The sequence below is a fragment of the Vulpes vulpes genome, chromosome 8, assembly GCF_048418805.1.
Source record: "Vulpes vulpes isolate BD-2025 chromosome 8, VulVul3, whole genome shotgun sequence".
Taxonomy (NCBI): domain Eukaryota; kingdom Metazoa; phylum Chordata; class Mammalia; order Carnivora; family Canidae; genus Vulpes; species Vulpes vulpes.
The window spans coordinates 58,188,406-58,213,724 of NC_132787.1; the positions used below are offsets into that span (position 1 = coordinate 58,188,406).

The window sequence follows — 25,319 nt, forward strand, 5'->3', positions numbered from 1 at the left end:
TAGCAGATAACAAGGGACAGGGAGTGATAGGAGCCAAACCCCTGCAGTCCTTGTTGTGAGAAAAAAAGGTATTGGTTAACTTTTGACTTTAGCCTATAGAATTAGTCTATATGTACAAACAGCCTTGGTAACCATTAAAAGGACAGAAAGTGTATGGACCTTACGAACTAGTAAGGGGAGGAAAGAAATTGAAAAAGGAAAAAAAAAACACCTTAATTTTGTACTTAAAAGGACAAGATGGTGGGGCGAGAAAAAGAAGGTTTAGAAAATGGGTCACAGAGAAAGTACAAGAGTAGCAATAAATCCAAATGTGTTAGTCATCAGAATAGATATAAATGGATTAAACATTAGAAGTCAAAAGACTTCAATTGTCAGATGGGATTTTTTTAAAAAGAAATCAGCCATTTATAAGACACAAAGTGATCAACAATGTAAAAATACAAATAGGTTGAAAGCTAACTGATGGAAAATTATAAAGTTGGGCAAATCAAGTGGTGGTGTCCTGATATTAACATCAGACAAAAATCAATGTTTACAATAGTTAAAAAGAGGCACCTTATAAGGATAAAGTCTTCAGTTTACTGGGAAGATATAAACATTCTAGCCCTGTATGCCCCTAATAATATAATCTGAAAAGTATATTAAGCACAAGTTGTCAGCATTATAAGGAGAAATCAAAAAATCCACACTCATAACAGGAAATTTTAAAACGACTCTCTTAATAAATGTTGTAAAGTGCAGCCAAGAAGAAACCTGAAATATATACAAACTTTGAGCAATACATGATCTAACTGACATTCCTTGCACCTTGTATCTAAACTCACACACTGCATCCTGTGCATTGACCAATGCAGAAGCGCTAGGTGAAAAGCTAACCTCCACCAGCATCAAAGGATTGGGACCTTCAGACCACTGTCTCTTTTTTTTTTTAAGACTTTCAAAAAGATTTTTTTGAGGGATGCCTGGGTAGCTCAGTGGTTGACCATCTGCCTTTGGCTCAGGTCATGATCCCGGGGTCCTGGGATCAAGTCTCACATTGGGCTCCCTGCATGGAGCCTGCTCCTTCCTCTGCCTATGTCTCTGCCTCTCTCTCTGACTCTCATGAATAAATAAATAAAATCTTTTAAAAAATAAAGATTTTATTGTTTTATTATTTGAGAGAGAGTATATGCATGCGCATATATAGGAGAGCATACAAGAATTGGGGGGAGGAGTGGCTGGAGAGGGGCAAGCAGACTCCTAGCTGAGTGTAGAGCCTGATTCCCACTGGGCTTTATCTTATGACCCTGAGATCATGACCTGAGCCTAAATCAAGAGGCTGATGCTTACCCAGCTAAGCCAACCAGGCACCCCAAGACCACTGTCTTTGACTATGATGCAATCTATTTAGAAATTAGTAATGAAAACATAACTAGCAAACCCAATTTGTTTGAAAGTAATACTTTTTAAAAACTTCTAAGTACCCCATGGGTCAACAGGAAATCATGGTAGAAATCAGAAAATAAACAGAACTAAATGAGATGAAAATGCAATTTACAAAACCTGTGGGATTCCACTAAAATGGTATTAAAAGGGGATTCATATATGTAGAAAAGAAGCAGCACTGAGGAATGCTGAGCTAAGCATTTAAGAAGTTATAAAAAAAAAATCAGAATAAACCTAAAGAAGTAGAGGGAAAGAAAGATATGAGCAGAAATTAATGAAAAACATATGAAGATGAACTAAGCAAACAATGATTACTTGATAAGTCTCATCAAGAAATAGGAGGAGCATCTGCCTTTGGCTCAGGGCGTGATCCCAAGGTCCTGGGATCCCTTCTTTTCCCTGTGTCTCTGTCTCTCTGTGTCTCTCATGAATAAATAAATCATTTTTTTAAAAAAAGAGGGGTACAAACATGTCTAAATTTAAATAAAGTATTATGAGCATTTTTCCCAGTAAATTTGAACACTTAAATGAAACAGATGAATTCTGAGTAAAATACAAATTAACAAGAAGCTCAAGAAGTAGAAAATCTGAATACCGTTTATCCCTAAAAGTAAATAAATTAATAGCTTAAAATCTTGCAACAGAGAAAACACGAGGCCCACTCAACTTTTTAGGCGAGTCTTGCCAAACTTCCAAGCAAAGAGAGTATTCTAATTTTATTAGAATTGAATAGAAAAACAGAGTATTTCCTAACTCTGGTGAAAGGCAGAGCAATACAATTTTAGAGGAAAACATAGGCGCATACTTCCATGACCTTAAAAAATGGGAAAATTAGCTCCAGTATAATGGGGAAGGTCAATGAAAATCCACTGAAGGTAAAAGGGAGAATTTCAATTGGTGCTACCACTTCAGAAATATGTTGACACTGCCTCACAAATGCAAACATATATGTGTATATATGTTTGTATACATATATGTGTCCTTTGAACATATATTTCTTTGAACTTTGAGCTTGACATTTCTTTGAACTTGAGATTTCACTGATATATATACCCTTAAAAGACCCGAGTGCATCAGAAGATACATTTAAGAATGTGCATAAAAACAGTTCAAATCACTAAAACCAGAAACAACCGAGATGCCCAGTTGCAGTAATGCAAATATGCGTGGTGGCATAAGCTCACTGTGGAATGTTCCACAGCAGTGTAATGGAACACACCACCGCCACCTGCACCCATATGGGAGAGTCTCAGAAGCACACCGGGGACAAAAGCTAATCAGAAGACTTTGTAGAGTATGATTCCATGTATAGACAGCTCAAAAACGAGCAAGACTAAAAAGATATTCAGATGCATGCAGGTCACATTTTGTTGATTCTAAAATACACTTCTCACAGTCTACTCTTTCAGAAAATAGGGGAATGCATCTTATAAGTGGTGGTGCAATTACACTTAGCAGCACTTTTTCTTTCTTAGACATGAAATAAGGATTTGTCTCCTAGTTGTTGGGGGCTAAGGTTCAATGAACTATGATAAGTAGTCGAACTCTAAAGAAAAGCAGCATAAGGGCAGCCTGGGTGGCTCAGTGGTACAGCGCCGCCTGCAGCCCAGGGTGTGATCCTGGAGACCCAGGATCAAGTCCCATGTCAGGCTACCTGCATGCAGCCTGCTTTCTCCCTCTGCCTGTTTCTGTGCCTCTCTCCCTCTGTGTCTCTCATGAATAAATAAATAAAATCTTTAAAAAAAAAAAAAAAAGAAAAGCAGCATAAAATTTGGGAGGGGGGGGCTGGCGAACAAAACGGCACCCAGAATTCCAAAGTACTGGCCAAATGCTATTTTTCACCTGGATAGTGAATATATTGGTGTCTGTTTTATTATTCTTTAAGTACTTTCAACTCTCACACATGATATCTTTCACCAAAAAAAAAAAAAAAAAAATGAAGAGGCAAGGAAGTGGGGCCACATGTAGACTAGCTCAGGAAGCTGGACCATGAAAGGGGAAAAGAGGGGGTGACACTTACAAGAGGAAGTGGGGGATAAGAGGGGCATGGAAAGCCATTCCTGAGATGCTGGGTGGCACTGTTCCAACACACGAGGAGAAGTCTGGAGATGACTGCCTCTAGTCAGCAAGGAGAACAAAGGTCAAGATGGGTCTGTGGAATTGGTGGTGGAATTCTGTGCCTGTTTTCCTGGTGATGGTTTCTAATCTACTTATGAGGAATTTATATGTGGGGTGGGGGTGGTTACCAGGATTGGCATAAGTGGGGAAATGGCCATGACCTGTAGGTGTCTAAATACTAAGCATTTATTCAACGGTTACTATATGCCAGATTACTAAACGCGGAGTTTTTGACATCCATCATTCTGCTTATTCCCCTCCTCAGAGTGGTGAGGTGGTCCTTCTGTCATCAGGCCTGGATTCGTTTCAATTAGTTTCCGAGGGTCGCCATCACAAAATACCACAAAACCGTGTGGCTTACGCAACGGAACATTGTTTCCTCACGGTTCTGGAGAATGAGAACCTGAGACCAAGGTGCTGGCAGTACTAGCTTCTCCTGAGGCCTCACTCCTTGGCTCACAGAGAGTCCTTCCTCCCTGCGCCCCTGCTCCAGGTGCCTCCACCCCTTCTCCATAGGAACATCAGTCCTGGGTGGATCGGGGCCCACCCTAGAGGCCTCATTTTAACCTAGTCACCTCTTCAAAGGGCCCATCTCCAAATACAGTCACATTGTCAGGTGCTGGCAATAAGGGCTTCCACATGAGAATTTTGGCCTGGGGAGGGGGCAGGTGTGGGGATGTGGAGTGGTGGGGAGCGGGGAATATGATTCCTCCCCTAACCGTGGAGACCTGGAGAGGAGTGAACACCTTGCCAGGGCATCAGTTGTGTCGGAGCTGAGACGCCAAGGCAAGCAGGTCAGTGACAGTGGCTGACTACCAACCATTCCACTGTCCAACAGTCCTGTGCCCAGAGTGGACATGAAAGCAAAGTCTTTTGGAGAATTAAAATTAAAAAACAAAACAAAAAAACAAAACCAAAATAATAACTGACCAGAATCAGACTTTTCAGAGCCAGGCATTCTGTCCCTGCAAACAGAGCGAATCCACTACTCTCTCATGGGCTCCCTTTTGAAGTCCAAGCACAAGAAGACTTTAATTGTCGCCCAAAATGGCAGGAAAGGTCAGAGATTGAGCATCAGCTGGAATCCGCTGTCCCAGGTTCCCTTCCCCCAGAAGCCAGTTTTAAATTATGGGCTGAGGAGGGTGACACCTACCGGTCTCTGAGGGGTATGGGTGGGAAAGAGGCTCTTTCTACATGCGGTCCCCCACTGCCCTCTGCTGTGCAGCAGAGGGACACCCAGACACAGACAGGGAAAGACCTGCTGGAATCTGGGGAAGATGTCAGTCCTGCTGCTCTCCATTCACACGCGCACATTTCCAATCAATGGTCCAGTCAATTTTCACTTCTTGGCATTTGTACTTGCTTCAGCTATTTTCGTCACTAAAAAAAGATTATCTGCCACCTTCTCAAAAATGTCTCCAAAGGCCTGAGAATATGAATATTTGAAGGCAACGTTTGATGACTTAAGAAAATATTGGTTTGCTCATTTCATGTTTTCAAAAACTATAAACTTATCTTTATGTTTGAACGGATTTTTTTTTTTGACATTTTAAAACCATGATTTTCTATGTGATAGCCCAGGCAAGGCCCCCACCATTTGGTTACAGTATTTTTGTAAAAATATTTCATTTTCAAATGTGTTCTTTTAAAAAGTCAGTGTTCATGCTTTTAGAAATTTCAATGTTACATATTTGGGGAAAATGTTCTAAGGAATAAAGGATTCCTTTAAGTTGAGAAACATAAATAAATGCCAGCAGAAACGGATGACCACCCTAAGCACTGAGTTACTGGTCACTGTGCTGCATGGGATGTGTGGCCCTGTGGACTTTGGTGAAATGCAAAATGGGGCCTTACTGACTTTCGGTGCCTTGACTCTTGCATGGGTGCTTGGGGCTCCCTTTATGCTGCCCCTAGAATGGGCATTTAAAATGCAAGTCATAAATAAATAAACAAACAAAATGCAAATCAGATTACAACACCCTACTGCTCTGGGAGAGGCCATATGTCACACCTTTGACTTTAGAAAAAAATAAATTCCTTGCCAGCTTTTCAAGGCTACAGGATCTGACTTACAGGCAGCCCCTCCAAGCCTGCCTTTACCCCGCTTCCCTTCCCCCTCTGCTGTTTGCAATTTCATCTTTCCAGGGGCTCTCTCGGGGCTCTCTTGCAATATTCCATTTATTTTCCTTCAGGGCGCTTGCTACCATCTGTAAGAACCGTGTCTGTTTATCTGTTGTCCACTGCCTGTTTCCGCATTTAGGCGTCACCCCCCAAAGGGTGCATCCTTTGTCCATTTGGCTCTGGGCTCTATTCCCTGGTGCCCAACTAGCACATATTTATGAGGGAGTGAGCGAGGGGGTGAAGTGAGCAAAGGCAGGTATTGAGAGGTGAGTGACACCAGATCATTCCATGTAGGTCATTGTTCGGAGTCCATTCCAAGAATACCTGGCCCCGGAGCACAAGGAAAGGGGAGCCACTGGCAAACGGAGATGCCCTTTCATCTTTGACCCACACTGGTCATCGAAACCACCCTCTCCCTACTTCGAGAACACCAGGGAAGCAGACAGAAGCAGAAGCCCCGAGCCACAGTCCGGGAGGGCTGGAGGGCAGCAGGGTCAACCCAGGCATACCGACGCAACCCATCAGATGCCATCATTTAATTGATTATGTGGTGTCGGCCGCTCCAGGAGGCAAACACCAGCTACCAACCAAGAATAACAGGCTCCCAGCCCTGCTCCGGGAAAGGCATGCTCACGGTTGCATTTTACAAACGGAACACTAGTAAGCCTGTGGCCAGAGGGCTGGAGAACCACTCCGGGCCGTCTCCACCCTCTGCAGCAGACCTCAGGGCCTGAGCTGGGGTGGGGGTAGGGGGTAATACGTTCAGTGCTGTCATCAACTCAGAATTGGTGGCTTGGGGAAGCCTGATGACAGCTGTCCCCGAGGGAGGTAGCTCGTGAGGGCTGAGATACCTGCTTGGCTCCAGAGAGGCCTGGCCCAGAAATCTTGAGGGACAGTGTTCCTCTCTTAAGTGCTGCTGCTCAGGGCGCCCTGGGCCATATGCTGCTTCTCTCCCGGGCAGGATCTTACAGGGAAGGATGAGGTGGAGCAGGGAGCAAGGGTCCAAGAGCCTCCCAGGCCGTAGCAGCTTCAGGGCAGGCTGATCTGGGGGTTCTTCAGGAAGAGGGCCAGCTGCTGGGCCACGGCATCCAGTTCGCCCCAGTTGGCAGACCGGAAAAGATTGCTCTTTCGCACGAAGTAGTGCTTCAGGAAGTGCTGGCTCACGCACTTGTGCAGCTTCCTCACCAGGCGCAGGAAGGCTTTGCCAAAGACCTGCCAGTCCTTCAAGTGGGGATATTTCTCGCAAGTCCAAAAAAGCACCGTCTGTGGAAGGAAGAGGTGGCATCAGACATTGCACCGGGCACCAGAGGAGAGGATCTTCAGACACATCACCGAGCTCACAGGGCCTTGGAAGGAGGGAGGGAGTCACCCAGGGCAGGGAGGTTCGGCTGTGATTCTAGGATCCCCACCCGTGGAGGGCTCTCGGCCTTGTCCCACTGGTCTCCTGCGCTCCTTTGCTCATTGTCTCTCTGGCCACTGACATCTCCGGGGACCACCACTCTCCTTGAATCTGTGACCCCCCACCCTGGGCAGATCCCTCGCCTCCTTTACAGGGAAAATGGAAACCCTCATGACAGCAAACCAGACAGTTCTAGACAGTTTTGCCTACACGGGCATCTTCTTCTCTTCTCTGCTTGACCACATCACCTGGCTGGGGGAAGCCCATGCAGCAGGGGTGGGGGTGGGGGTCCCTCCTTCCAAGAGCTGTCTGTGACTGACTCCCTTCTTTCCTGCAGGCTCTTGAACTTGTTCTAAGCTCTCCTGCCCTACCCCCTGACGCAGGACCCATCTCCCTCCTAACTTCTCACCACTCTGCAAGTGCAGGCTTCTCAAATTATCTGTCGTCATTTCCTCTCCCCTGATTCTCACCTCAGTCCACGGCAACGTGGATTCTTTTGCCTTCAGGCCTCAGAAGCCACTGTCTGTAAGGTCCAACAATCTCCACATGGTTAAATCCAACAGGCCTCACCCGGCCCTGGGCTCACCTGACCTTCCAGCAGCATCGAATTCTCCCACTCACAGCCTCCCTCTTGAGCGCTTCTTCACTGGCTTCCAAGCCACTGTGCTCTCTGGATTTCTCCAGGCACTGCAGCCACTCCTTGGTATGGTATCCCCTTGACCTGCCTCAATCCTAGGGTTTTGGAGGCTCGGTTCCACTCGCTCTTTTTCTTTTGTGCTCACTTATTTCCTTCCTCAGTGGCTTGAATCCCCACCACACACACAGAAGTCACTCGCAATTTTCTTTCTCCAAGACAGACTTCTCCTCTGACCTCCTCACCTGCTATCTCCTGGAAATCTGAAAGTTATCTCCACCAACGTGTCCCAACTGAACTCATGGCCTGCCCCTCACCCCTCAAACCTGTAGTGTCTCCAGCTGCTTGGTCAGTCAGTCATGCAAGTCACGAGGTGGGAGTCACCCCTCCCTCACCAGCGTCATCAAGCCCCGCCAGTCCCCAAAGTGGTTCTCAAATTGACACACATATGTTCATCTCCACTATCTTCTTCCCTTCCACCTCACCTGGACTTCCGCCCCCATTCTTGTCACCATCCTGTCACCACCCACGCCTCAGCCAATGTGATCTTTTTGAAATATAAATCTTTCTTCTTGTCTGTAATACCTTACAGCCTTCTTCTGGCTGGTTAACCAAAACCCACAATCCTTTGCACAGTGTAGTTTATAAGGTTTGGTCCCTGCATTCCTCTCCAGCCTTGACTTGTCCTCATTCCTCCCTGGCTCTCTCCTTCCAGCCCCGCTGGCCCCGGATCATGCTCTCTTCTACCACAGGGTGACTTCTTTCACGTCTGACTTCTGGTGCATGGAACATACTTCCTTCCCCAATTTGTCCAGGACACACTCATTCATCAGATCAAATTTCCCTATGATACCATTACACACTTTCTTCACAATGTACTTCTCAGAACACCAGTGATCACAGGAGTTGTCACCTCTGTATTTATTTGTGCAATCCCCTGCTGGGCTGTAAACTCCATGAAAGAAGAGGCAGATACCTATTTTAATAACTATCATGTCACTAGCACTCAGCTGAGGAGCTGGTCCACAACAGGTAGTCAAAAATGTTTATTGACTAAGTAAAAGAATTAATGTTATGATTTAGATGTTGAGCATTTTTAGAATATAGTCTTTACTAAAGAAGAAAATAACAGGGCAGACCGGGTGCCTCAGTGGTTTAGCACCACCTTCAGCCCAGGGCCTGATCCTGGAGACCCGGGATCGAGTCCCACGTCGGCTCCCTGCATGGAGCCTGCTTCTCCCTCTGGCTGTGTCTCTGCCTCTCTTTCTCTCTCTCTCTCTTTGTGTGTCTCTCATGAATAAATAAATAAAAGCTTTAAAAAAAAAGAAGAAGAAGAAGAAGAAAATAACAGTTTTAGGTTCACAGCAAGATCCGGAGTATGCTTTTAGATCACATCGTGCCAAGTAAATGAGTTGGAGATAATATCATGCTATCAAGAGAACCTAGACACAAAAAAGTGTTTTAATTTCTCCTGTTTTATCTCCCTAAGCATACCAAAGTGGTTAAGCCTCTTACAATCAAGCCCCTGTGCCTTTGAGTGAGTTTTAGGAATAAATAAACCAATGAAGGATGAGCTCTTGTTCGCATGAAGTTGCTTTGTGGGGAGAGCACTTGGGGGAGGAGGTGAGAACCTCGTCAGACCGTGTCAGACTGAAGGTAGGGTGATGATGACTGGTACCTTCTTCCTGATGCCGTTTTGCAACCCAGTCTCTCCCACTTTCCCCTGACTGAAGGCTTGGCAAGGATCCCTTACACTCCAGACATCATCCGGGATGGTATCTAATGCCACATTGTCACCAGCCATGTCCATCCCAGTGTCTAAATGTGAGGGCATCCTGCCCTTGGACCAAGGATGGAAGGCTAAAACAGGCAGCTAGTACCACTTCTCTCTGTCGTGTCCTAACACATAACCCCCCTTTTACAATACCCACTCTTGAGAATGCACAATTCTATGCCTTGTTGGTGAGTTAGGGAGAACAGAAACAGAGTACATTTAAGGAGTTACCCTAAAGCCCTCCAGTGATTGAGAAGTTACCGGAATAAAAGTAAACCCTTGGGTGTAACGCAGTTTTGACAGTAGTCAAGGGTGTAACGCAGTTTTGACAGTAGTCAAGGGCTGGGAGGCCTGTGGTGGCCCTATTCACTCTTGTCTAAAATATTCACATCACTTAATATGTTTCCATCCATCTTAATTGCAAGACAATGAAGTCAATGGTTAAGATCATTAAGTTCAATACAAGGTAGAATGGAACTTGCTTCTCAACTCTGACTTTTCCTAGTGTAGCCTGTAGAAAGGCAGGCAAGCAAAAAGCCAAACCCTCAGAATGAATTAGAGTCTCAGGAAGTACATACCCTCAGTCCAGAACAGGTGGGTGTTTTTAGGGGAACATGCGTGAGCACATGTCGGGAATGTTGAAACTCTAGAGAAAGGCCCCAGTACAGGCAGAGAGACATTCACAGATTCTCAGGCAGGTCAAGGAGGGCAGGCTACGAGGAAAGAGAAGAAAGCAAAGCAAAGCCTCCTGTCTCCGGGGGGGATCAAAGTTGAATATGACGTGAAAGCGTTCACTCACTTGCTCAACAAATATTTATTGAGTAACTACTATATACATGGCACTGGGAGAGATACTAAGGGTTCAGTAGTGGTTGCCCCTAAATAGCTTACATTGGAGCTGGAAGAGTAATACGGGGCCAGCAGATGATGGTCCCCTGAACGAGAGGGGTACAAGCAGGAGCCTGCAAAGGAGGTGCCCTGTGCTCACCTGTGTAGAAGGTCAGGGAGAAGGAGCGAAGCTCTCAGGCAGACACTAGCTAGGCTTGGCCTGTGCTGTCTCTATGTCTGCCACCTCGCAACCTCAGTGTGTGTGTCACACGGCATGTTTCAGGAATGTCCAGGTCACTATGTGCAGAAGAGGAGTTGAGGGTGTGACGGAAGGCCACCTCCCCAGGGGGACTCCCCAGATGTCCCAGCCCAGGTCAGATTCTGCTGCTCTGGGTCCTCACAGAACGACACTCCCGTCCTCCATGGGGCTCCCCACGCTGTGTGATTCCATATGCACCAGGGGGACCATCTGACTGTCTGTCTCCTCTGTGAAACCATAAGCTCCAAGGGATCAGGAACCGCTCCTGCGTTCGCCTACCTGTACCTCCAGGGGCAGGACATACAGCGCAAGCTGGAGCCAGTGTCAGGCCCCAGCTGAGTGAGTAAAGGCAAGGCAGGCATGAATGTACACTCTTGGGTTTCGGGCAAGAGGAGCAGGTGCTGCCAAGGGAGGGGAAATCTTTGCCTGAGGATTTGGGACCCGGAAGTTCAGGTCTGCAGCCATGCTCATGGGACGATCACCACTTCCGGGTAGGCCTCCCTGCACCCCCCCCCCCACTGAGCAGCAGTGGCCGCACCCAGCTAGAGTGGGGACCCAGGGAGCCCTAACACCGGGGGGGGGGGGGGGAACATGAATTCACCTGAGGCTCAAGCCATTTGCAAGATTTCCCCAGGCCCCAGGCTTCTCAAGAGATGGGGGTGCAGATGCGTTACAACCAGGGCTGAACCTCAGCAGGGTTTCTGGCACAGAGCGGGCATTTGGGCATTCGTGTTGGTTTGTTGAGGGAAAGAAGAGGAGGGGAGGGACGGAGAGAGAAGAAAAAGAGGAAACAACAAAAGAAAAGAGGGCGAGCAGGGCAGGGAAGAGGCAGACGCCATTCCTGGGCGGGGCTGTCGTGTGCACACCTATGGCCCGGGGTTCTAGATCTCAGCAGTTAGTGGGGACTCATGGGAGAGCCAATATGGACACTAGGGCCCCCTCTAGAATCTGTCACATGGACACACACACACACACACACACACACCCCTGTTTGTGAGTGGCTCTGACCAGGCCCTGCAGGGCGCGCAGTGACCACTTACCCATACCCAGGGCACATCCGCTCACCTGCAGATGGTGGGACGTGATGACAGGCCTCTTTCCCGGACACCAGACATCCTCCTTCACCTGCCTCAGGGCCTGGAGACACTTCCTGCGGCAACCCCCGTCCTCATCCAGCTGCTCCAGCAGCACCTGCTCGGCCTGCAGGAAGCTCAGCTGCCAGTGATAATTGGAACAGGCCAATAGGGCAAACCCAAACGACTGGGGGAAGAGAAGAACATGGGGAACACTGAGAAGGATGACGCTTGCCAGAGTAGAGAGCCGTCTCAGAAGCCATGCGCTGCTCTGCGGCAGTGGGGGAGCCTGCTACCAGGCAGGCAGTACCTCCCGTGTGGGGATGTGGAAGGAGGCTCAGGGCAAACCCCTTTCCTGGCACACAGTGAACTGGAAAGACTGTGCCCACTTTCTCTCGGGCACTGGTTCTCCAAGTTGAGCCTGGAGAGCTTGTTAAAACAGATTGCTGGGCCCTGCCCACCAGCTCTCCCTCGGGGGGTCCAGAGCAGGGCCTGGGACTCTGCATCTCTGACAGGCTCTCAGGGGTCACTGCAGATTCTGAGGATCACACCTGGGGAACCACTGATCTGGTGAAACCTCATTTTTCCTTCCAAAGCTGGCTGACAGTGACGCTGTGAGCTGGGCCCCGGCCCACTGATACCTTGATGCATTCCACTCTCTGTCGGGAAGGCCAGCGCTTCAGACAGGGAGGCCACCGAGCTTTCTCAGACCAGGCCGTGGGGATCTCCACCGCGGGGACCAGCTCTAGTTCCACCTGACACGTGGGCGTTTCCACGGCAACCCAAACTGCAGCTGCAGCGTGGTGTGGGAGCATGCTGACCTTACCTGGCGGGAAGCGACAAAGAGGCGATGAGAAGAGGAAGCCTGGCTCAGCGCCCACGTCCTAAGGAGGAATCCGGGAGCCACAGCTGTGAGCAGCTCCTTGCAGGTGATGGGGCAACTTTCACAGGCCGGAAACACCCCAAAGGTGGGGTGTCTATGGCAAAACTAGACAATTAGCTGAGTAAATATTGGTAGAAATGTTGCTAGAAAACCTCATTGTTGGTGCATGTTGCTTTTCCCTTTCTCCCCCACCCCCGAGGCTTTTATGGCACTTTTTCTTTTAAAGTAATAGATTCTTTTCAGAAGGCTCAATGGAAGAGGCAGAGAAGACAAAGAAAAGATGGAGTATTTGCTAGTAAAAATGAAATCCAGCCATTCTTCTGTGCCCCCTCCATTCTGCTCAGATGTCCTGACCTTGTCAGCCTCCGTCCCCTGACTTCATTCACTGGCCTCTAGTGGAGCTCGGCTTAACCCGTCCCTCCCCTGCCGCCCAGGCTCTCTGATGGCATTGTTTCCACTATCCATTAAGCTAGCCTAGCCTCAGGTGTATTTGTCATCCCAAGCCCTTGCAATTATAGAATACTTCAAAGTGTGTCATAGCCACTGGCTGAAAGGCTCGAATGAGTGGAAAGAAGCCCTGCTGCCTCTTCCAAGCTGGCAAAGAGAGGGAGAGAAGATAAATGCATCTGGGAGCATCTTCCAGCTCCTGTACTAGAATTCGTTGCTAATCTGTTCCCCCTTCTTTCAAAAGATACGCAGTAGTTTTGTTTGTTTGCCTTCATTACAGATAAAAAGGATGAGCTGTCTTGAATCAGGATCTGTTCTTTTTCTCTTGTTTGCTCAGAGAAGAAAATGGAAGCTTGCTCATTAATCACGTTAAGCTATTCAAAAGGAAAACATTCCTCTCCTTGGCTGGGGTGCGATAAAGAGCTTACTGTCTGCAGCTCATCAGAGCTGCCCAGACAGGAACATGACGACGTCTGGCACCCTGGCATTATTTACTGAAAGCATCTCATCAACCTGGCCCGTTTGCAAGCCCTCATTTGCACTTTCACTATTACCGGTGTTTCGAAGTGAAGAGGTCAGCACATGCTGGAACCAGCCTGCCCCACCACACCCTGCTTCTGCCCTGGCTCAGCTCACTCGATGCATGACCTCAACCTCGGTCATGCATGATAGCTCCTCTCTCTCAACCTCAGTGTTCTCATCCGTAAAACAGGTAGAAAAATAACTGACTCTCCAGGGTTGCTATGCGCATGACATTTTCCACGAAAGCATCCTTTAGGTGGTAAAAACTCATTAAACACGGGCTAATTCCATTATGGGACCTTTCAGAACAGTTCAGACAGTCCAGACAAGTAAAAGTACATTTTCAGATCCTTTTCTTTCTACACAAGTGGGATTGCCTCTTGGTCGGTGCTCTGGTTTTTCCCTTCATTATCCAGCGCAGGGATTTTTTTACAACTCTGTGTAGAGGTAGAGGTAGTACAATTTATTTTGTCAACTTCCCTTTGTTTTTGATATTATGTCTACTTACTTTCTTTCACACAGCCCCTATGGCAGTGGACACCGTTATGCATATTTCTTTCTAATCTGTAGGAATATATTTCTAGACCTGGAATTGGTGAATTGTCAACTGAAGCACTTTATAAAAATAAAAACAGAATGACTGCCCTTTAAAAAGTAGGCACCAATTTACACTTCCAAAAACAATGCATGAAAAGGCCTTTTGTACCACACTCAACCCTACACTGAGCATGATCACATTTTTTCATCTCTGTCAATCTATTAGCTGTTTTAATGCACATTGCTTGAAATATATGTTAGATGGAATTTTTTTTCCCCACTTTTTTACTACTACGTGTTTATATTCTTTTTCTGTGAGTCATTTTTCTAGTCATTATTTCTATTGGCTGGCTCCTACTCTTACTGGTTTACAACTACTCTTTTATAATTAAGAAAATTAGCAACTTTTTACCCAGCATGAAATACACATTTTTATTCTGTGTGAACAAAATGTGTGTGTGCCCGTGTGTGCACATATGCCACATGTTGGTATATGGTTTAAGATTTTGGGATTATCAAATTTATCGGTTCTTTATGGCTTCTCAATTTTGTGTTTTGGCACAAATCAGTGGTTTCCAAATGCGGCATCTCAATACACCAGGGTACTGCAGTCAGTTGGAGGGTGTTATAGGAATGTGCTAATACCAAAGATCTGTAGTTTGTGAATAATTTGCTTTTTAAAACGTGTAGCCAAGTTTTTAAATTAACATCCGGGAACTGGTGCATAACCGAAAGCCCATCATTTCTCTGCTGGGGCAATAATCCACGGAAATCCAAGTGGATGTTATATGGATTCCATTCTTCAGCGTCAAAGCAGAAAAAAGAGCTAACTCATATCGTGAGGAGTGAACAGATATAAGGAGCACATGGGGATTATCTTAATTTAGGGGCATGAGCTTCCGGTCTCACCTAAGCAGAGGTTTTTTAAAGCAAAAGGGAAATGCCAGAAATTGTCCTTGTACTTTTCTTGATCAGCTCACCTGAGAGACGACAGGTTCCAATTGCATTTTCTACCAGCTTCCGGAACACCTGGAGGACCTTGGCAGGCACGATATCTCCCTCTATGTTCACATCTGCCTTGTGCCACTGCCACAGGCTCTTCATAAACTGCTCCACCTCCAGCCACTGCTGCAGGCCCTCTGGGTCCTGCAAGGGGCAGGAAAGCCTGGTGCCCTGCAGGGTGTAGTACCGCCAGCGCTGCTCCCTGGCCTCCCTGTACCCAGCCAGGCCCTTCACTGGGACAGTGACGAGGAACTGGCTGGGGGCCAACACCTGGCATCAAGAAAGTAGAGAGGAGTGTGAGTTCATGGACTTGGGAGGTAACAGAAATCCTCAGGGAGCCAACCAGTTGAACCAGGGAGCTCAGTGAACTACTCAACCCTCAGCAATGCGCCAAGATGGACAGAGAGCTGCACCTGCCTGCCTGTTGCAGGAGGATTCCATCTTTGTTCTGCCACTAACCACTGTCATGCTTCAGGCAGATGAGTAAATTCACTGAGTCCTTTGTGTAAGGAATCTGCAAGGGAAAGAGTGAACCTGACCTGAGACTCTAGAGGGCACCTAACGTCTAGGGGGAGAAGAGAAAGCAGGGAAAGGAAATAGCATACAGGGAGCTCAACACATACAAAGCACTGCAATTCTCATGCATTAGACTAGGTGGTCTTCCCAGCTACATGGTGAGGCGGGCTTTGTTAACATTTCCCAGATGAGGAACCTAAGGCTCAGAGGGGCTCTGAGATCTCCTGGGGACACACAGCCAGTAAGTGGTAGAGCACGAATGTGGGCTTAAGCCCTCTGATGGCTTCTTCAGTGGCTGTTTCCGATGCTGGGCTGGCTCTTAGTCAAGGAGGAGTGATCTGGATTGGGTAAGGGAAGGGATGGGAGGAGATGAAAGGATTCTGCAAAATATCTCCCTTTCTTTTTGCCTGATCTGATGACTCATGGCCAGTATTGATGATCGGTCTTATAAAATCACAGGTGAAACGAAAAGCAGTTGTTGAGACCACATAAACCTTTGAGACGATTCTGAATTTAATGGAATAAAGCACACAATCAGCATCTCCATTTCTACAGGTACCAGTTAAGTAGAGGCCAGGCTGAAAATGGTCAGGCCAACAGTCCAAAGGATAGAACAAATTGGCCAGCAATGTGCCAGCCCCAGGGGGAGCTTGACCTTTGGCCACATCACGCGGCAGCCCACACCATACTGCACTTTTTCCCATCAGTGAAATATGGGAGCTATATGAAACCAGTGAGCTATACCCTGGAAGAGCCACCTCCTTTTCATGGAAAGTTCTGAACATGGTATTTGGTTAACTTTTGCTCAGGGCCTGTCATTGGCCAATTCACGGGTCAACACCAAACTCTGCCTCATTGTCAGAGAACAGCAGTGTGATGCTTTAGATAATGGATCCACATGACTTCTGGTGCCAACAGAAAGGTGGTGGGATTAAAAAAAGGGAACAAATTTAAACATTAGCACTCAAAATCAATACATTATTTGAACTCACTTAATTGTAAATTCGAGTGTATGACTGTTATGTTAATAGTCACATAAATGATGCTTAATTGATAGTTGGTGAATTTGGTCCAAGATAAAAACAATTTTTATATGCCCCACTCCAATTTTCAAAATTTAATATGCAGGACGTGATGTATATAAATGTGAGATATATTTTAACCTATGAATTCTAAGTGAGGCCACAGAAGGAAATTTCCTCAGATATAATTCTAGGAAAAGTGGTGTTGTGGGGCCACTGGGTGGCTCAGTCGTTTAAGCATCTGCCTTCGGGTCATGATCAAGTCACAATCCCAGAGTCCTGGGATGGAGCCCTATGTCCTCTGGCTCCCTGCTCAGTGGGGAGTCTGCTTCTCCCTCTGCCTCTGTCCCTATCCCTGCTCATGCCCTTTCTCTCTCACTCTGCTCTCTCTTTCAAATAAATAAAAATCCTTTTTTAAAAAAAGTGATGTTATGTTTTTGCTCCTAGTCACTGGTCTCTATTGGTCTAATGCAGTTTAGAAGAGTGATAGAAGTGGGCAAACGATATTGTCATCTGTCAGGATTCAATCTAAGTTTTAGAATTTTCATCCTGGGTGAATTTCCCATAATCTGTGCTCTGTCCCCAAATCCACAGGTCCCAGAATCTTGTGGGTGGTCCTTATGCCCAACGACCTTGGAATGTTCTAGACCAGCAAGGGTCTTCAGTTCAGGGGCTATTTCTTTTACTCATTCATTCATTCATTCATTCATTCACTGAAGTTGAATGTCTACATGGGCCACACACCATGCACTGGGTGCTAGCAATGGAGCACTCAATAAGCATGATCTTTGCAGTCAAGGGGCTTGTAATCATGTGTGAGAGATAGGGCATGAATACATATTTAATACAAGTGAAAGGGGTTCTCGTGTGCCAGAAGAAAAAGTGAGATAGAGGAGCATAGGAACTTAGAATGACCCAGAGTCCTACTTCCCTCAGCTCTGAGAGGCAACGAGTCAAGTCTGCTCCACAAGGTTGTTTGCAGGCGTGAGGGAGGCCATTTCTGCAAGAACAGCATGGCCCACACAGCAGGGCTGCAGGAAAGCTGGCTGTCATGCTTGGCCTGGTGGCTTAGAGTCCTGTCTGCAGCAAGGACAGGGGTTGCGAAGCTGCCCCTGCAGTTTCTAAGGGCCTCTTCCACTTCTTCCTTCCCCCACCTGCAACCCATAGACTCTTGCTTTCAGCAATCTTCTCACCAATGCCTCCAGTTCCCTCTCCCCAGCCCCCAGTCTACTAAGCAGGTGCTGCCTAAATGAATGTGTGCTTGACTAAACTTTAGTTAATACGGCACAACGCGCTTAGAATCAGAAGCCCCTGGCTGAGTTCTGGCTGTAGTGCCAAATGGGACATGCTCGGGTTATCTGACTTCTCGAAGCCTCCATTCTATCATCCGTAAAGTAGGAACGTGGAGGCTCACATGACACAGCACCTACCGAGCAAGTGTGTAGGTGGTAAATACTCAGAGGACCTATGGAACATGAAGGATTATTGGTACTCTGGGTGGTGTGTCGCCTGTGGCACACCGAGACCTGCCCTCCCACACTCCCTGGCTCCCTGGGTGGCTCTTACAGAATGAGTGAGACCTGCTTACCTTAATGTTCCCATTGTATGTGTCAGAATAAGGCACGGCCTGGAATCGAATGTCTTGGTGGCTGATTTCTGTGGTCAGATGGTGGACAACCCTCTGCACTTCCTCCACAATCTGGGAGATCCGCTGGCGCCTCAAGCCCACCTGGGTGTGAGGGGATCAGCATAGGTGGTCACTCCCAGGTGCAGGGCCCAGGACCTGGCACAAGGACATCACCAGACAGGCCCGGTGGTGGGCAACCACAGGAGTCCGTTCAGATGAGCCTGCCCTCCCAAGAAGCCCAGGGGACATGCACCAAGGTGTGATGGCACTTGCTGGTGGCTTGGTGTCCTCCTCAGACATAGAAACATTCATCTAGCATTTATCTAGTACCGAAATGTGGTGAGTGCTGGAGCACATGGTGAACATGAAAAAAGCAAACAAGATAGACTTGTCCTCATATAGACAGGAAACGTGTGTGTGTGTGTGTGTGTGTACACATACGTGCATAAACACATACATATACGTATGTATGCACATACGCGTATGTGTTTGTATAACCTAACATCAGGTATGATAAATCCCATGAAGATTAAGCAGTTTGACATGTGGAATCATGCCACAGGTGGTTTTCATGCTTTTTTGTCCATAAAGGATGGCTCTCTTCACCCTTTCTTTGCTACTAGACCCACAAGAAAAGGTGCGCATTTATGTTCCTTCAGGTTCCACATTGCAAGTTCCCAAGAAACGGAATTACTGCCAGAAAGTTGAGCACCAACATTATATACCTTTACAGCTACTCAAGGTTTAGGGAAAAGAGGTGTTCGTGGGGGACACGTAGGAACTTTTAGTAAGCTCAGGAGAGTTAGAAAGATCCAAGTGAAGAAGAAATGGGAAGAGTCTGTAAGTGTTTTCTGAAATGGAGGGCCTCCATTCTGTTGCTGAGGTGGCACCTGCAGACTGGTGCCAAGACAAGTGCTCCCCCCTTGGAAAGGCTGCTAAGCCTGGCCAGGAACTGATGGGAAGCAATATCTGATATATCTAAATGCAGTGGCCACTGTGAACCTTTATATCCTCTCTGAGTTTTGTATAATGGCTGTTTCTACGTATTCTCAAGTGGTTTAAGGCACCCATACATTAGTCAAGAAAAAAAGTCCAAGTCAAAGAGAATTCCAGCTGTTTTTCTAAACTAACTCATCAGCTATTCTAGTCACCTGAGACTTCATACCTTCTACCATGGTTGGAAAGGTTGGAAAGGTTGTCCACCAACAACCATAGATGGACGTAGGACACAAATGTGCATATGCACACATGCTGTTTGTCACAGGAGTAAGGTGTGTCATATATCAAGTTAATTCATTAATACACATTTATGTAGCACCTCTGTGTGCCAGGTACTCTGTGACATGCTGGGACATGGCAATGAATAACACAGACATAGCCACGGCTTACTAGAGTAGGGAAGACAAGTGTAAGTACTGAATATAAGCATGAGGGCCATAATAGGGAAGTGCAGGGTGCCTCTGGGTATACAACAGGGCAGGTGGCCTAGTCTGAAGCCTGAGACATATTTTAAAGGTACCTATTCCCCACACAGGGGATATTTTTGAAAAACAAATACCTTCCAGATGCCTAGGAGTAACAAGAAACACAAGACAAGGTCCCTGATCTTAAGGGATTACAATCTCATGGGAAATACATGATATACATGAAATAGTCTTTCAAAATCCATGCACCTTATGTGACCTTAGATATTATGATCATGTCTATATAGGCTTTTAACACCATCTTCTTGCCTCCAGCAGCCACCCACTACTCTCCATACGTCCACCTACTATATTCATCATGGGAGAAGGGATCCAGGGCATCATTCTTGAGCATTTGTAAACTATCAAGATTCTGCATCTTCCAGAGTGTCCACATGGAAGAGAAAAGGTGGTCACAGACGGAGAAAACTATTTGCTCTGTCAGAAATAAAGGAGAAAACATTTAGCAGCCCATGATGAAGGGTCTCCTGCAGGGTAGGACTTTGTTGTGTTCTGGTTCAACTCCATTCGATCAATTTTGTTGAACAATTTATGCCAGGTTCTGTGTGTACATGTTGTCAAGAGGTTTACAGCTGACAGGACAGAGCAAGACAAATAAACTGGAAATTAAAGTCACAGCAATCTAATGCTGGGTATAGGTATGTACAGGATGCTATGGGTACACAGAAAAGGGAAATTTCATCTAGTCTGGAGGCAGGGGGGCCCTTCCTAGAAGCATGGTGTAGGGGAGTTATAGCTTGAAAGATTAGTAGGAGTTAGCTAGAAAGGGAAGGATGTGAAGGTCATTCTAGAAAGAGCGAATGGCTGATATCTAGTATGAGGAGCACAAGAGGGAGGATTGTAATGGTTTCCTTTATTACTGGGGAAGGGATTGCCTTGTAGGAGAACGGCAGAATGGGAGAAGCAGGAAGAGTTCTTAAAAACGATGGAAGAAAAATTTCAAGAACAGAATCAACAGTAAGTGGCTGAGTGAGATAGGGCCCCCAAAATGTCCACAGCGTTTGGCAAGTAGAACAGGATCAATGTGTTCAGGGAAGGGACAGGCATAAAGCCAGATTGCAGTGGGTTAAGAGTAAGTGGGAGGTGAGCAAGAGTAAGCAACTCCTCCAGGAAGTCTGGCCAGAGAAGGGGAGAAACAAAACAGGAACACCAACAGGTTTTTTTCAAAATGACACACAGGTTTGAACACGTTTAAATGCTGAGAGAAAAGAACCAGTGGGGAAGGAAGAGGCAGCAGAGAGCAAAACCACTGAGTAAGGGTTTCCCCGCCAGGGAGTCGTGCAAATCCAGGAACTGGTGAGCAATTCACCTTGGTACATCAGAAGGAAAAAAGGACAGGAGCAAACACAGATAAAAGAGTCAGAGTGCAGGAATCAGAGAGATTTCTTGTCTGAGGACTGTTTTCTTTGCAGAGTAGGAGACAAGACATTGTACTATGAGTGAGGAGGAGAGAAAAACATGGGGGACTCCGGGGCGACAGACTTTGGAAATCACATCTCTAAGGAAGAGAGGCTGTTCAGGCACATGTGGGATGACTGCCAGGCAGTCCCAAGACTCAGCTGTGGGGGGGTCCACGGAGCTGGGGCATATTGATGGGCTCAGTTGTAAGGTGTCCTCCATACCTCAACGTCCAAGGGGAACAATGGAGGTGCCAAGGTTAGGCCTGCTGCACAACACCTGGAGAAGGATAAAGGAATCGGGGAAGGTTTCTAGGGCGGGCCATGGTTCCCAGCTGGGGGAAGAGAATGGATAAAGTCACTTAGTAGATTAGGGAACACCGGACAAGTTCCAGGACCCGAGGTCTAACCAGGAACAGTGGGAGAAAGTAATGTAAGGCTAACTGGAGAGACCCCTGCAGTCAGAAAATAATATTCTCAAATAGCTAATTTCTTAGCCTGTGTTGAGGGCTAAGGCTCAGCCACGATTCCTCCACTGATTTGAGTTCATAGAACTCGAATATCAGTAACACGGTGGTAACTCCACATGCATATACATTTTGCTGAGTCGATAAACTAATCGACTCAGCAAAGGGGAAGAGAGAGAGGGAGAGAGAATCTGAAGCAGGCTCTACACCCAGCAAGGAGCTGGACAAGGGGCTTGGTCTCAGGACCTGAGCCAAAACCAAGAGTTGATGCTTAACTGCCCAAACCACCCAGGGACCCTGACACTGTCAAATAAATTTTAACTGATAAAAGCTCAAGAGAAAATGTATGCGCACGTGCATGGACACACACATGATGAGTAGCTGATCGAAAAAATTCTCCACTGTGAATCTTTTCTACAAATGGCCCTCACTTGATGGTGACATTTTCTTACTGGGCAGAACGAGGCAGTTCACACACTCCCTAGAAGGCACCTGTAATCCCTCACTCACCATGCATCTTTATGACCTGTTTTGATTTCTGAAAGTGAAAAATCAGAATAAGGGAATACTTTTCTGGGCTGAGAGCCATAAATTCTGGTTTAGATCTCCTTTATCCATTACTACCACTGCAATTGTGACTCAGGGGCTTAGAGCTTGAAGAGACCTCAGAAGCCATCTTGTCTGGTGTCACCTTACCAGAGGCCAGAGCGATGGGTGGTTGTCCTAATGTGACACTGGTAGTCAGCAGTAGAACTAGTCCTAAAGTCCAGGTTCCCTCACTGCTCTTTCTGTCCCACTGAGCGGGACCCTTAAGTAGATGCTCCAGAAGCAATACCTACTTTTATCCTCTTCCTGAACCTACCCATGCCCTCTATTTGAATTGAAGTCCAGGCTCATGAAATAACAGATCCAAAGTCTCATTTATTTGGGCATCACTGACTGTTCTGTTCAGGCCAACATAGTAGGGGATGGGCTGTGGGGCTCAATCAGAGCTGTGGGGAAGAGCCCTGCTTTGGACACCCCCCTGCCCATGCCAGCGCTTGGGAGGGAGTCGACTGGGAGTCTCTTCCCTGCAGGTGATGAGCTGCTCCTTCCTCACATATCTCTGGCTATACTTCCTGCAGCCAATTCTTTTCTTTTCTTTTCTTTTCTTTTCTTTTCTTTTCTTTTCTTTTCTTTTCTTTTCTCTTTTTTTAAGATTTTATTTGTTTGACAGAGAGTGGGAGAGAGAGAGAGAGTGAGAGAGCGCACGCGTGCACAAGCAGGGGGAGCTGCAGGCAGAGGGAGAGGGAGAAGCAGGCACCCACAGAACAGGGAGCCTAATGCAAGGCTTCATCCCAGGACCCAGGGATCATGACCTGAGCGCCCCCCAGGCGCCACCTGGAGTCAGTTCTTACCTCTACACACTTCTGTGGAGTATGTGCTCTTCAGCAGCCCCAGAAGGGACTCAGGCTCAAGGTTTCCCAGGCTCTGACCCACAGACCACTAGTCACGCCCTTGGTGTCAATCACAACCCAGAAACCCCAGGTGGCTTCCCTCCACTCCTCCTGACCACAGCCTAGCAGAGGTAGGGCAAAAAGATTCCATTTCAGGGTGTGGAAAAGCAGGGAATGGGGCCTGAGGCAGCTTTATGGGGAGTGGTGTTGGGGAAAGAAGGAGGTGCCACCACACGCAGGCAGGAGCCCAGAAGAATTTCATGCCAGTCCAACCTCAGGAAGAACCCAGCGGCAGCCTTGAGGCAACCCCAACACCAGACCCATTTTGTAGTGTAGCTTTGAAACACATGTAAGGGGGAAATAGGGTCCTTTAAGAAGAAGGAATCAAGGCACATTCAGTCCAAACATGACCTCAGTGCCTGCCTGAGTTTCACATGCCCCCTCTGCTGCAGATTAGGTCGGTGAACATAGGAGTGCATTTCTTTTTAAAAGGCTTCATTAAAAAAAAAAAAAGGCTTCATTTGTGGGGACATCTGGGTGGCTCAATGGTTGAGCATCTGCCTTTGGCTCAGGTCATGATCTTGGGATCAAGCCCTACATCGGGCTCCCCGCAGGGAACCTGCTTCTCCCTCTGCCTGTGTCTCTGCCTCTCTCTGTGTGTCTCTCATGAATAAATAAATAAAATCTTAAAAAAAAAAAAAAGGCTGCATTGTGGATGGGACAAAGCATGAGCAGAAATGCATCAGATGAAGTTAGTCGGACACATGATGCTGGATGTGTAGTTCCGTCCTCTCATTCTCCCTTGGGTCGCACTGACCTTGGAAAGTTATGCTACACTTCCTGGCGTGCAGATTCAGGTACTCTAATGCAGCAGGGTTTCTGCAAACAGAGTCATCAGAGGCCCCATGAAGGGTGCCATGCATTTTCTGCGGGCTTCCTTCTCTCTGGGGCAAGTGCACCTGCCCATACACACGTACACAGCCCCGCCCCAGGCTACTTTCCTCCTCCCCAGCCACAGCAGTCAGCAGCTGTTGCCCCACCCTCTTTGCTACTATTAATAGCTCAAGTTCAGAACAATTTACTGTTTCAAATGTAAATGAGTGAGAATTCAAGGTTATTGCCTATAATAACACCATTCTGATTCACTCGCATTCTGACCTGCTTTCTCCAGACAGGTAGAGGGGCGGTGCTAAGGAACATGTCGGGAATGTCACACAGGTCTGGCCACATCATAAGCATGTGCCCTGTGAGACTGTCACCCACCATGAGTGTCCCTGGGGATGGAAAGCCGAGAACTTCCTGCCAGACGTCAGGAAGTCAGATATTTAATTCTGGAATTGCATGAAATTCAATCAAGTTTAAAAAAAAAAAAACCAGGACCAGCACCATCTCTGTCTTCCAGGGGTAATGATCTTAAAAGGATGGAGATGTAGGTGCTACATACAGGTGAGATAGGAAGCCTTCCACCATCAATCTCCATCTTCTCAGACCCATTCTTCCCTGAGCCAGATGCTAGGGCCCTGCAGATTGTGCATGACTCCACAGAAACCACAGGGACAGTTGCACTATGGAGCTGAGACAGGAGGGACACTTCCTGAGAGCTAGCTCCCTTGAGCTGTCCAGCAATCCTGCAGGGTGGGTGCTATGATTATCCCCATTTTTCACAGGAGGAAACACAAGTTCACAATGTGTAAGTACTTCGCTCTGGGTCTCTCCAGAGTCAGTAAGTCCTGCAATGGGGATCTGTGTTGGGCACTGCCCATGCCTGGCAGCCCATGTTCATAACCACTGCACGGCTCTGCCTCCCCAGGGACAAGGCTGCAGGGCATGAACCCACACTGACTGCTTGAATGGGGTTCCCTCAGCCTGGAAGGCCTCTTCCGTACTCATCCACCTGTTCAAACCCCCTGTGCCCTCTCGAGCTTGGTCTCCACTCCTCTAGCTGTGCAACGCCTCCTGCATGAGAGCTAACACTCCTCTGCTCTCCCCTAGCACCATGTGGGAATCTCTGTTGTAGCCCTTGTGGTTGGCCATGTGTTACAGTAAGCATTTTCCTGTCTGCACAAGGAACATCCTCCTTTTGCCCTCAGAGTTATGTGCAAAATCTGCAGGTAGGATAGGGCCATCCTTAAAGATACCCTAAACTACATTTTTCCTCTCAGTTAGCAGGCCACATCCCAGATTTGTGTGTTGGGCACAGTGTTTTGCACAAAGCATGTGCTCAGTGTGTTTGTGGAGATACAGAGGGTTTAGTAGAGCAAATATGGCTTTGGAGTAGAACAGAATTTTCTTACTGACACCTCAGCACTTTCACTATCCAGCTGCGTGACTCTGGACAAGTTATTTAA

At 47.1% G+C, this 25,319-nt stretch overlaps 1 protein-coding gene across 3 annotated transcripts in view; it reads right to left on the minus strand.

The window, feature by feature from the left end:
• Positions 1–25,319, minus strand: part of MAB21L3 (mab-21 like 3) — a 90,156-nt gene that overhangs the window by 61,677 nt on the left and 3,160 nt on the right. Inside the window, exons 2-6 of one of the 3 annotated variants that reach the window (XR_012003062.1) lie at positions 18,149–18,289; positions 15,001–15,292; positions 12,273–12,457; positions 11,624–11,818; positions 6,516–6,927 (exon numbers count right to left, since the gene is read on the minus strand). Coding sequence is in view for 2 of the 3 variants with exons in the window: in XM_072766797.1 (XP_072622898.1) it covers positions 6,694–6,927; positions 11,624–11,818; positions 12,273–12,457; positions 15,001–15,292; positions 18,149–18,289 (1,047 nt within the window). In the remaining variant the exon portion in view is untranslated. Of the gene's footprint in view, positions 1–1,901; positions 6,928–11,623; positions 11,819–12,272; positions 12,458–15,000; positions 15,293–18,148; positions 18,290–25,319 lie in introns of those variants that run through there. The other 2 variants (XM_072766797.1, XM_072766798.1) reach the window with 2 other exon arrangements.